This window comes from Callorhinus ursinus, unplaced genomic scaffold (assembly GCF_003265705.2).
Source record: "Callorhinus ursinus isolate GAN/ISIS: 27379988/994484 unplaced genomic scaffold, GSC_fseal_2.0 scaffold32, whole genome shotgun sequence".
Classification (NCBI taxonomy): domain Eukaryota; kingdom Metazoa; phylum Chordata; class Mammalia; order Carnivora; family Otariidae; genus Callorhinus; species Callorhinus ursinus.
Window position 1 is genome coordinate 3,303,762 of NW_027397094.1, and position 13,155 is coordinate 3,316,916.

Below are 13,155 nucleotides of genomic sequence, written 5' to 3' on the forward strand. Positions count from 1 at the left end.
AAAAAAATAAAGAAGAGAGGGAGGGAAGGAAAGAAAAATACGTTTGAATATATTCAAAGGAAAATCCAACTAATTTTAGTTATTTAGTTATTGTTGCATGTGATATCAAATAAAATGCAGCACCTTCATAGCAAGGGTGATGAGGACCCAATGATAATGGCTCTGGTGGGCAAACCATGCCACAGGAGGTCCCATCTTCTTTATATGGTAGTGATCTGTAGAATAACAAATCATAGAATCAAAAGTTAAATGACATAGCTAGCGTATACCGTACATGTTCATATACCTGCAGTCTTATCTGTCATGATCCCCTAGGAAGGGTCTGGTTGTTCTAGATAGCAAAATATTTTAGGCACGTGGGAGATAACACTTCAGAGTACTGAAACTTCTCCTCTTTCCATTTTATCAGTTAAAGACGTAATTCAGAAAGTACTATGAATACACTGGCTTTAGTAAAGGGAACATGCTGAGTCTAATGAACATACTTTAAGTTTCTGGATAACTAATTTGTGAACGGAGCAAGAGTTATACTACAGATGGAGTGGGTGCTGAATCTAACAAAAACTCTGAAATTTTGTCTTGAAATATTTTGTGCTGTAATTTTGCTCTTTCTGCCTTCATTTTTCTTCATGGGACATGTGCTGCGTAACTTTCTGGGCAGTGCGCTAAGGCAGGATTTACGAGGGCTTCCAATTCTAGAGCATTTTTCCCAAGTAGCTTTGCTCGTTCTCATGTTGAAGGACTGTTGCCTTTAGGATATCAGAGATAAATGTCAAGGTGGGTTCATGTGTAAGGACCTGTGTTATAGGATGAGTCCGGTTTCATTTGAGTAATAACGCTGAAATGTACTAGTTGAGGAAATTCAGAAATGAGCTAACTCTTAGAGCCTTGATTGACTTTTTGTAAGGTATGGTTGCTGTTCATACCAACTCCCGGATTTCTTATAAGCATACACATGAGAACACATGAAATGCACATTATTGGATAATGTAGTAAAGCACGCAAATGGACCGCTAACAACTCCTGCCATTATCATTATTTTTAAAATTTTTAGATGTGAGTGTATTTGACACACAATGTCACACGAGTTCAGGTATATGACACAGTGATTCGCTTTATACATTACGCTGTGCGCCCCCCAAGTGTAGCTCCCATCTGTCACCATAAACACTATCACAATGGCTCTATTCTCTATACTGTGCCTTTCATCCTCCTGACTTACTCATCCCATAGCTGGAAGCCTGTGTCTCCCCCTCTCCTTCACCCATTTTGCCAATCCCCCCACCTCCTTCCCTCTGGCAACCCTCCGTTTGTTCTCTGTATTTATGGTTCTGATTCTGCTTTTCATTTGTTTATTCATTTGTTTTGTTTTTTAGGTTCCACATGTCCGTGCATCATATGGTTATTTATTTCTTATTCTCACTTATTTCACTTAGCATAACACCCTCTAGGTTCATCCACGTTGTCACAAATGGCAAGATCTCATCCTTTTTTGTGGCTGAATAATATTCCAGTATATAATATGTAATTACCTCTGTCAGTGGATACTTGAATTGCTTCCATATCTTGGCTATTATAAATAATGCTGCTATAAACATAGGGGCGCATATATCTTTTTGAATTAGTATTTTTGTATTCTTTGGTAATCCCAGTAGTGGAATTGCTGGATCATAGGGAAGCTCTATTTTTAATTTTTTGAGGAACCTCCATATTGTTTTCCATAGTGGCGGCACCAGTTTATAGCTCCACAAATAGCGCGTGAGGGTTCCTTTTTCTCCACATCCTCGCCAACACCTGTTGTTTCTTGTGTTTTTTATTTTAGCCATTCTGACAGGTGAGAGGTGATATCTCATTGTAGTTTTGATTTGCATTTCCCTGCTGATGAATAATGTTGAACATCTTTTTATGTGTCTTTGGCCATCTGTTTACCTTTGACAAGTGTCTGTTCATGTCTTCTGCACATTTTTAATTGGATTATTTGGGTTTTTTGGTGTTAAGTTGCTTAAGTTCTTGATATATTTTGGATGCTAATTAACCCTTAATCAGTTATGTCTTTTGCAAATATCTTCTCCCATTCAGTAGGTTGTCTTTTAGTTTTGTTTATCATTTCCTTTGCTGTGCAGAAGCCTTTATTTTCCCTTGCCTCAGGAGACATATCTAGAAAAAAAACTGTTATTCCAGTCAATGTCAGAGAAATTACCGTCTGTGCTCTCTTCTAGGATTTTTATGATTTTTAGGTCTCACATTTAACTCTTTAATCCATTTTGAATTTATTTTTATATATGGTGTAAGAAAGTAGTCCATTTTCATTCTTTTGCATGTTGCTGTCCAGTTTTCCCAATACCATTAGTTGAAGAGACTTTTTTCCCATTGTATATTCTTTTTCTTAAAGATTTATTTATTTTAGAGAGAGAGAGAGAGCACGAAAGCAGGGGGAGGGGCAGAGGGAGGAGGAGACAAATCCTCAAGCTGATTCCCTGCTGAGCACAGAGCCCAACTCGGGGCTTGATCCCAGGACCCTGAGATCATGACCTGACCCAAAACCAAGAGTCAGTGCTTAACTGATTGAGTCATCCAGGTGCCCCTCCCATTGCATATTTTTGCCTCCTTGGTCAAAATTAATTGACCATATAATCATGGGTTTATTTCTGGGTTTTCTATTCTGTTCCATTGATCTATGTGTCTGTTTTTGTGGTAGTACCATACTGTTTTGATTCCTATAGCTTTGTGTAGTATATTTTAAAATCTGGGATTGTGATACCTCCAGTTTTGTTCTTCTTTTTCAAGATTGCTTTGGCTATTTGAGGTCTTTTCTGGTTCCATATACATTATATGATTGTTTTTTCTAGTTCTGTGAAAAATATTGTTGGTATTTTGAGAGAGATTGCATGAAATTTGTAGATTGTTGGTAGTATGGACATTTTAGCAATATTTATTCTCCCAATCCATGAGTATAAAATACTTTTCCATTCGTTTGTGTCACCTTCAGTTGCTTTCATCAGTGTTTTATAGTTTCCAGAGTACTAGTCTTTCACCTCTTTAGTTCAGTTTATTTTTAGGTATTTTATTAATTTTGGTGCAATTGTAAATGGGACTTTTCTTAATTTCTCTTTCTGCTATTTCATTATAGAAATTGCATTATAGATCATTATAGAAATGCAAAAGATTTCTGTATATTGATTTTGTATCCTGAGACCTTACTGAATTCATTTACCAGTTCTAGTAGTATTTTGGTGGAGTCTTTAGGGTTCTATATGTAATATGTCATTTGCAAGTAATGAATTTTACTCCTTCCTTACCAATTTGGTTACCTTTTATTTTTTTTTTCTTGTCTGATTGCTGTGGCTGGGACTTCTAGTTCTGGGTTGAATAGAAGTGGTGAGAGTGGACATCCTTGTCTTATTCCTGATCTTAGAGAGAAAGCTGTCAATTTATGGTTTATATTTTTATATCTCAGGGAAGGTTTATATTTTTAAAGATAACTTTAATAGAACAGAAGCAGAAAGTCAGTTCGGAGTCCACTGCAGGAAACAAGTGGTTAGAGGAGATGAGGATGATCTATATTAGGCATATGCTTTCATCGAGATAATAGCAGGACTTGAGGACAGTTTGGTTGCGGAGTCCAAGAGAAAGAGAAGTGTCATTGGCCATCCCTAGGCTTTCAGAGAGACCAACTTGGTAAAAGGTGGGGCCTTCGATCTAGAGTGGAGAAGGTATATATTTGGGAGAGAAATCAGAATGCTGGTTTGGGATATGCTGAGTTAAAAATAGAACATTTAAGTTGAGCATTGTATATATTACTTTGGAGTTTAAAAGACAAGTGGAGCCATAATTTAAATGGGAGTGATGAACACACAGAAGTTGTTTAGAGGCACGAGACTGGAAGAGATTGGAGAGGCTGAATATAGAGGTAGAGAAGGTACACATGCCTGTGCCTGAGCTTTGGGAGTGCTTTACTTCAAGGAATTTAGTGGCTTATACAGTGTCTGTTCAGGTTTGTGGTCAGTTCTACCACATGCTAGCTCTGTGCCCAAATTGTTTACTTGACCTCAATGGCTGGCTTTAGCATGGAAAAGATTATGTAATTCCAATGTCCCTTTATATAATTCGAAATAAGACCAATGTAAAGTTTGACTATTTTTATTGTAGTCTTTAAAAATCTATCAAATACCAATTTCTTTTTCTAAATGAATTTTTTAAATATCCTGACTTATCTTGGTCTGTATCTGGGACAATTCCACATCCTTTCACTCCCTATAAGCCTCAAGTTCATTAACTAAAAATAAAAAAATGGGTGGTAGAGTATACATGTATCATCTTTAGTATAGTTCTTGGACATAATAAGCATTCAACAAATGTTAGCTATCATTATGTTACTATTATTACTATCATCATCATTAGTAATGTTATCCTAAAGGATTGTTGTGAGGATTAATTTATTTATGAAAAACCTAGCATGTTTAACAGAACAGAGCAGCTGGTAAATAGTTCTTGTCTCCTCCACTTGTGTACCCATCCCTCCACTTTACAACAGACCTCCACACTCCGTCATTCTCTCAGTGTCAGAGTTCACATAAGCACAATAAAAGAATATCATTCATAATTGTCTCAGAAGGGAAACTACCAAGCAGACATGGGGTTTAGGTCAGGTGAGATTCCTATAATTAAAGGAAAGTGGAAGAGAAGATGCCCAAGGCAAACATTAATTCATTCTTTCACATAAATAATTTTGAATAACAGGTAGTGAAGATACTTCATTGATTCAGGTGGAGTCATCCACAAGAAACAGAGATTCTGCTGCAGTTCAAACCTGGAAGTGTGAATGCTGAATATGATTTTTCACTTCTAGAAGGCCATGCATTTTATAGTTCAGTTTGGCATCGTCAATACCCTTTGTTTTCATTTTGTGAAAGTGAATTAGTAATATATAATTTCATTTTAGGGATTACCTGCAAGTCGTGTGAGGTACAGAGTAGATGATGTCCAGTTTCCTTATCCTGCCAGTATTTTTGACGTAGAAGAAGATTCTGGAAGAGTAATAACTCGAGTCAATCTTAACGAAGAGCCTACAACAATTTTTAAGGTCAGTGCAGTGTTTTCCTTACTGTTACCTATTTGATATTTAACTTTTGAGAGTATAGTTTAACAGATGACCATACTTGTTTCCATTTTTCTCCTTTCAATTGTTTTTTAAATTAAAAAGTAATGTATTTTTTACCACAGATACTTAGAAAATAGAGTTAAGCAGAAAGAAAAAAACACTTGATCTTTCACATCTTGGAGGTAACTAGAATTTAGCAGTTTAATATCTATCCTTATGATGACATTCCATACAAATGCAAGTATACACATATGTGTTTGAAATTAATATGATCCTATTATTCATACCACTTTTTTGACTTAATAATATATTGCCCAGGACAATAAATACTGTTAATGGTATTATTTTAATGGTTGAATGATGTCCTACTGTATGAATGCACTATTATTTTTTTTGCCTAACACTTTGTTGATGGATAATTAGGCTGTTTCTCATTTTTTGTTATAATAATATTTGTTGTTGTGAAACTCCTTGTGCAAATATTATTTGCCACTTCCCTGATTTTTTCCCTTAAGATAAGTACTGAGAGGCAAAATTATTGAATCAAGTTTATATACTCATATTAAGTTATACTTCAGGAAAATTTGAAATATTACTACCCTTCACTATGATCATAAATAATCTATTTTATTAAATGTTAGAGTGTTTCCATTTTCTGTAATTACTTAGAATAATTTTTTCGTTGTGAATAAAGCCTGTGACCCTGCATTGAGGAAATGCCCTCATTGGTTAACCTTGTGCGTTGTCAGTGAGTACTGTGCCTCACATAATCCTACCACTGGTGGGAGCAATTGTTCTGTTTGTAAAGTGTTAACCCAAGGGTAAATCATGGGCCCAAGGACGATCCTTAGTTATGGTTTCACGATCTAGGTTGAATTGGTTTAAATTAGTAGCCTGCAGGTTCCAAAATTATGCACATTCCAGAGAAACACATGATATTGAAAATACTTAACATTTCTTGACATAATATACGTTATCCAAAACAAATCAATTATAAACAATATTGTAGTAATAAATATTATTACTTGAGACATCTTGAGACAAAAGCTTTTCTGCAGTTTGTATATCCTTTGAACAGTTTCTACTCTACAGTATGAACTTGGTTTTATATATTTTTAACAGAGTGTATATCTAAGTGTGTTAAACTGTAAAGATTTCCAGTTTCATCCTCCAGAGTGAAGTATTTCTGCCCTATAATCTTGCAGACAATTAATTCACTTGAAAAATTAATTTATTTTTATAAAGAAGCTAATTAGCTTTTTGCTATTAATGTGACTGATTTTAACACTTTTTAAAGAAGTGTCGGTGCTCATAATGGCCCATGTTTTTACTGTGGGCACCAATGGGACTGTGGTGGAGAGATCAGTTTAATCATTGGAGAGATGTAGTATTATATACCTGTTTTACTGGCAGTGCTTTATCATAGCATTTATGAGTTTTCTTGTGTAGGAAATGAAAATGAAACACCCACCTGGTGTTATTGTTGTGAAGAGTAAGTGAGAATATATGTAACATACCCTCATCCAGAGCCTGCTCCCTGAAAGACAGTGAGGAAGTGATCCTTGTTCCCCTCCTGGAGCCAGGCAGTCCAGTGATTAAAAATGATGCTTTATATCTTTAAAAAAAAAAAAAAAGATGCTTTACTTTCTTCTTGTTAATCATCTTTAACATGAATTTTTATTACTTTTTAAGCTGGTGGTTGTTGCTTTTGATGATGGTGAGCCTGTGATGTCCAGCAGCGCCACAGTGAAAATTCTTGTCTTACATCCTGGAGAAATCCCACGCTTCACGCAAGAGGAATATAGGTACGGATTCCTATCAGTTTTTGTAATATGTAACAGTTTTTTGTGTTGTTCTGTTTTGGCCTCTCAAAACTGAGGTGATTTGAATTGATCCATGAAGTGGCCTTCCAATTCTTGTTTAAGTTTTTCTAAATTAGCATAATATTACATTTATTTTTAAAGTTAATATAGTCAAAAGATAATTTAGTCTAAAAATACCAGTTTTAGTAATGCTTTCATGAATAATGGGGCTTTTAAAAGTAACTAATGTATTGGGGCACCTGGGTGGCTCAGTCTGTTAAGCTTCTCTCGGCTCAGGTCATGATCTCCGGGTGGTGAGATCGAACCCTTGATCAGGCTCTGCACTTTGTGCGGAATCTGCTTGTCCCTCTCCCTCCGCCTGCTGGCTCTCTCTCTCTGTCTCCCTCTCTCTCTAAAATAAATAAATAAATAAAATCTTTAAAAATAATTAATGTAACCTTTGAAAAATAAAACATTATATTTTGGGGTTTAAACTGCAACTAATTAATAATCTCAATAGCAAGAAGTAGTAGACATTTAGTTTCTTATTGCCATATCCATAATTTGACACGAATCTGAAATATTTCTCAAATCATCAGTGAAAGAGAAAGAGAGAATGTATGCGTGTGCGTTTATATGTATGACATATATTATGTATTATAGCTATCAAACTAGTATACATACCGTCTTAAGTCTGGCTGCCATCACAAAATCCCACAGACCCGGTGGCTCAAACACAAATTTATTTTCTCACAGTTCCAGAGGCTGGAAGGCTGAGGTCAGGGCACAACCATGGTCAGGTTCTGGTGAGAGCTTGCGGATGTCTGCGTCCTTGTTGAGTCCGCACATAGAGGAGAGTAAGACAAAGCACCGTGGTGTCTCTTCTTGTGAGGGCACCAATCCCAGGATTAGGGCCCCACCCTCATGACCTCATCTAAATCTAGTTACCTCTCAAAGGCCTCATCTTCGAATACCAGGCCATTGAGGGTTAAGGGCTTCAACATATTGATTTCAGGGGGACACAGTTCAGTCCACAGCATGTGTGCAGGTAGGTAGGTAGGTAGGTAGATAGATAGATAGATAGATAGATAGATACTCTTAGGAAGTGAAAATCTTATTTTAAAATAATAAAATTAAAGGTACTGTATTTTATGATTGCTTCATGATCGCATATGAGTGAAAGATTAAAATGCTTTTCTGAAAATATAGAACTTTCTTTCATGATATTGTTTTCTTTAAGTGAAGACATGAATGTACTTGTATGAGAATATTAGGACCCATAAGAGAAGTTTTCCCACAAATATTTGAAGGAGACTCGCTACATACTACATATTTACTATTTCCTTCTGGACATAGCATTAAATGGCATCTGGTCCTGGAGCTCCAGAGGCTCACAACTATGCATGGACGCGAAACATTATATGAACAATACAATACAGTCTGAAGACACAGTGGTAGGAGCTCAGTGCTAAGCAAGTGTGTTGGAGAAACACCTCACTGTGTTTAAACATGCACAGCATAAAAGCCGTTCTCAAAAAGAAAATACAGCTTAGCCACGCTCCAAAATATGGAAGGATGTTAAATGCCTCAGAATTAGCATATTTAGACATATAAAAAAACATGGGAGGATGTATTGATTTCTAGGATATTTTAGTAGTTTAGTCTATGTAGAGACAAATTAGATATTACATAATGATGTTCTTTGAGGCTCAAGAAAAATGAAGATTTCATATAATACTTGGTCGTATTCTAAAATTTAGATTTATATTGCTTTGATAATTTTTTTATTTTTGCTTTGATAATTTCTAAGAACTAACTAAGAATTGTTAAGTTTTAGAGCAAGGGCTGATACTGAGAGAGGAGACAGATGATGTGTCTGGGAATATTTACCACACTGAACCAAGTAGTGTTTTCCTTTTATAAAACGCTACCTTGGGTGCCTGGGTAAGCGTCCCACTGTTGGTTTCAGCTCAGGTCATGATCTCAGGGTCATGGGATCGAGCCCTGCATTGGGCTCCACGCTCTGTGGGGAGTCTGCTTGAGATTTTTCTCCCTCTGCCCCTCCCCCTGCTCAGGCATTCTGCTCTCTCTCTCTCTCTCAAATAAATAAATAAAACCTTTAAAAAATAAATAAAATAAAACAGTAAGAATTCTTGGTCAGTCTGTTTGAAAGACCCTTTTCTTCCTTCTGTCCATTGTCACCAATACCTTCCTTTTATCTTGGCATGGTAACCTCTGAACTCCAGTTCTTTGCTATGGGACATGCAGGTTTTTCCTTCTAGAGACCTTCCCTGGACATGTTCGTGGTGGCTTCTCAAGAACCAAAATGGATATAAACTCACCAACTTATTTGGATTTGATGCTCACAAAAAAATGTACTTACTATTTGGACCACTACTGAGGTCCAAAAGTCCCTCAGACCTTCAGCTGAACAGAATTCCCACGTGTGTTCTTCCAGAGTTCTCATCCCATGCAATCCTTCCTTGGAGGCCCCAAAGAGAGAGAGTGGTGGCGCCTAACACTGTCCTTGTGAATAAACTCAGTAAATGGAGTCCCCTTTCTCCTGGCTTTCATCCGCAGCTCATTTCCTATTAATAGTGGTATGCCTCCAGACTTCCGTAGCACATTGCTTGTTAACTCTTCTAGCTAAAATGTTGTGGCATTCAGGCCAAGGTCATAGATCTCATCAGGGCATTGCTCATTTAGCTTTCTTTTTAAAATTGCCTTTATTTGTGCCAGTTTAAAAAATAAAAAATGGTTTGTTCAATGAATAATTTACCATGTGTTACCTTCTCTGCATAGAACTCCGAACTGCAAATAGATTCTATTAATAAAGCTGTTAACTGAAAGAAGAAAAACACTGCCAATTACTTGGTGCTAATATTCAGAGGAGTCACGTGAGCACATGTGGAAGAATTTTTTTGACCTTCAAGAAGAACATTTCTAACATTTGCAAATAGTGCCCTTGACTGTCCTGGTCCATTTGTTACTCTGACACATAAAAACAATTTGGTAATCTTGTTGCATCCTACAGTTTATGAAGAAAGTCCTCAGAATTGATTTAATTGGTGTAATAGATTCAGTAGGACTTGGGCACTGAACGGGATTGTTTTCTTTTTTATCAGACACTTAGAAAACTTGAATAATAAAAAAGTCATATCAAACATTGGCAGAAGACACTATATTTTGAATAAGTCCTAATAATTGATTTTAAATATTTAAGGAAGATTACATTTGACCCAAAGTATGGAATGAACTATTTTAAAAATAGATAAAAGACCTGAGGCTGATCTTCACCAATTACCTGTCAATGCTCTTTAAGATTTTTGACATATATGCCAGAGTCTGGATACCTCCCACTCCTTTCTTCGTCCTTCTGGACACATAGCTAGACTCCATTCCTCAGCCCCGCTTGCTAGATGGAGCCATGGGACTGAGTTCTGGCCAATAAAATGTGGAACAGGATGGTCTGCACTGTTTCCTGGCCTGATTTAACCTTTCCCTGTATGGACAGGTGAAATGAAAAACAAGAGTGCTACCTAACTAGGAATGTCCTAAATATATATATATTTTTTTCAAAATCATTTACTGCTTCGGCTGGATGCACATAACTCCCAGAGATGCTACATATGTTATTAGACCTCAATTCCCTTGTGTTGGAGTCAGAGGGTGGCAGAATATGCCACTTGGGCATAAAGAATATTTTGAGCTGAAAGTGCTTAAAAAAAAAACAGCAGCTGTAAAAAAGATTTTCTGATCTCCCCTTTCCTACCCAAAACAGGACCTATAAACTCTCATGTGAAAGATGCCTTCTTTGTACCAGGAGGAAAAACACAGTCTTTAATGAGGAGTCAAAGCCAGGAGAAGCGATACAGACAGGCCTTGTTAAAACAATTCACAGCTCCCTTCAACCTCCTTCTATAGTTTACTTTTCCACAATTGCCTGTCTCCGTTCATCCTAATACAAAAGTATGTGTTTTTTTCCATTTCTCTGACTCTTCATTTCCTCATGAGGGCTCTCCCGTCACATACAATTTATATAAATGTGTATGTTTTCTCCTACTCATCTGACTGGTGTCAGGTTCACACTTAGACCCAGCCTAAAAACCCTGCAAGGGTAGAGGTGAAATTTTACTTCCATTACAGAGTTGCTCCTGGTGGAAAAACTTTCTCATGTGATCAATTTGGGGGAGGACACCAAATGATGAGCAAGATTCCTATTCCTGTTGGGGGTAGGGAAAGGATGCTCGTGGGTTGCAGATAGAAAGTAGGGATCCAAGAGAAGTGGTTTTGCAAGCTGGGGTAAATGTTATTTATTTATACATCTCGAGAATGCCTTCATTCCAATAGTAACTATTGAATGCCTTGGGAAAAACTAGTTTTCAACAAATGACGAGGTGCGAAGAAAGGCTCTAAAGATAAAATATTCATACATTGTAGAATATTGAACTGGATACTTAAACTGACTGCCTCCTCTGAACCAATTATCTTGCTTTTGGAATAGTGAATCATTAAATCTTTAAATCTTGGATAATAAGATTAGTTAGGGTAGGCCAGGCTGCTGTAGAAAGAAACCCTTATATTTCAATAGTTTTGAGAAAGAGAACCCATGTGTTTTGGCTCACATGAGAGTGTAAAGTGAGTGTTTCAGGTGGTGGTAACTCTTCATGCAACTCTTCCATGCTATCATCAGGGACCCAGGGCAACTTAAGGTCTTGCGTCCTAAACATTGTGTTTCAGAATAATCCCAGTGATTGCCATTTTAGTCCCTGGAAAGGGGAAAAGGGCAGAAGTCCCCATCCAGAGATTTCCTGAAGCAAGTGAGGTAGAGCTTGCAAATTTCACCTCAGCTCAGGTTCTTTCCCAAAACTTCAGGCAAATATCTACAGCCAGCTCTGAAAGGGTGGATGAATGCTTCCCTTGCTAAGGCGGTGTATCTCAGTTCCACCGCTCCTATTGGGGAAAAAGGGAAGATAGTGTTGGTGGATAATTAGTACATTAAACGTGCAGTTTCAGACAAGTTACAGATTTTCATTAGAGCATCTTACGATGACTTTGTTTATGTTAAGAACATAAAGATTGGGTACATGAACCTATGAAGGGATAGTACAGAAACATTTTTATTCTTAAATATGTATTGGTGAAATAGAATGCCTTCTTCTTTTGTTTTTAATTTTTTTATTGTTATGTTAATCACCATATATTACATTATTAGTTTTTGATGTAGTGTTCCATGATTCATTGATTGTTCATAACACCCAGTGCTCCATGCAGAATGAGCCCTCTTTAATACCCATCACCAGGCCAACCCATCCCCCACCCCCCTCCCCTCTAGAACCCTCAGTTTGTTTTTCAGAGTCCATCATCTCTCCTGGTTCCTCTCCCCCTCTGACATACTCCCCTTCATTCTTCCTCTCCTGTTATCTTCTTCTTTTTCTTTTTTCTTAAAATATGTTGCGTTATTTGTTTCAGAAGTACAGATCTGTGATTCAACAGTCTTGCACAATTCACAGCACTCACCGTAGCACATACCCTCCCCAATGTCTATCACCCAGCCACCCCATCTCTCCCACACCCCACCACTCCAGTAATACTCAGTTTGTTTCCTGAGATTAAGAATTCCTCATGTCAGTGAGGTCATATGATACATGTCTTTCTCTGATTGACTTATTTCACTCAGCATAACACCCTCCAGTTCCATCCACGTTGTTGCAAATGGCAAGATCTCATTCCTTTTGATGGCTGCATAATATTCCATTGTGTATATATACCACTGCTTCTTTATCCATTCATCTGTCGATGGACATCTTGGGTCTTTCCACAGTTTGGCTATTGTGGACATTGCTGCTATAAACATTGGGGTGCACGTACCCCTTCGGGTCCCTACCTTTGTATCTTTGGGGTAAATACCCAGTAGTGCAATTGCTGGATCGAATGGTAGCTCTAATTTCAACTGTTTGAGGAACCTCCATACTGTTTTCCAGAGGGGTTGCACCAGCTTGCATTCCCACCAACAGTATAGGAGGGTTCCCCTTTCCCCACTTCCCCGCCAACATCTGTCGTTCCCTGACTTGTTAATTTTAGCCATTCTGACAGGTGTGAGGTGGTATCTCATTGAGGTTTTGATTTGGATTTCCCTGATGCCGAGTGATGTGGAGCACTTTTTCATGTGCCTGTTGGCCATTTCGATGTCTTCTTTGGAGAGATGTCTGTTCATGTCTTCTGCCCATTTCTTGATTGGATTATTTGTTC

At 37.4% G+C, this 13,155-nt stretch overlaps 1 protein-coding gene across 1 annotated transcript in view; it reads left to right on the forward strand.

Moving 5' to 3' along the window:
• Positions 1–13,155, forward strand: part of PCDH15 (protocadherin related 15) — a 1,645,434-nt gene that overhangs the window by 1,476,571 nt on the left and 155,708 nt on the right. Inside the window, exons 24-25 of the mRNA XM_073878941.1 lie at positions 4,943–5,083; positions 6,794–6,906. Of these exons, the coding sequence (XP_073735042.1) occupies positions 4,943–5,083; positions 6,794–6,906 (254 nt within the window). The remainder of the gene's footprint in view (positions 1–4,942; positions 5,084–6,793; positions 6,907–13,155) is intronic.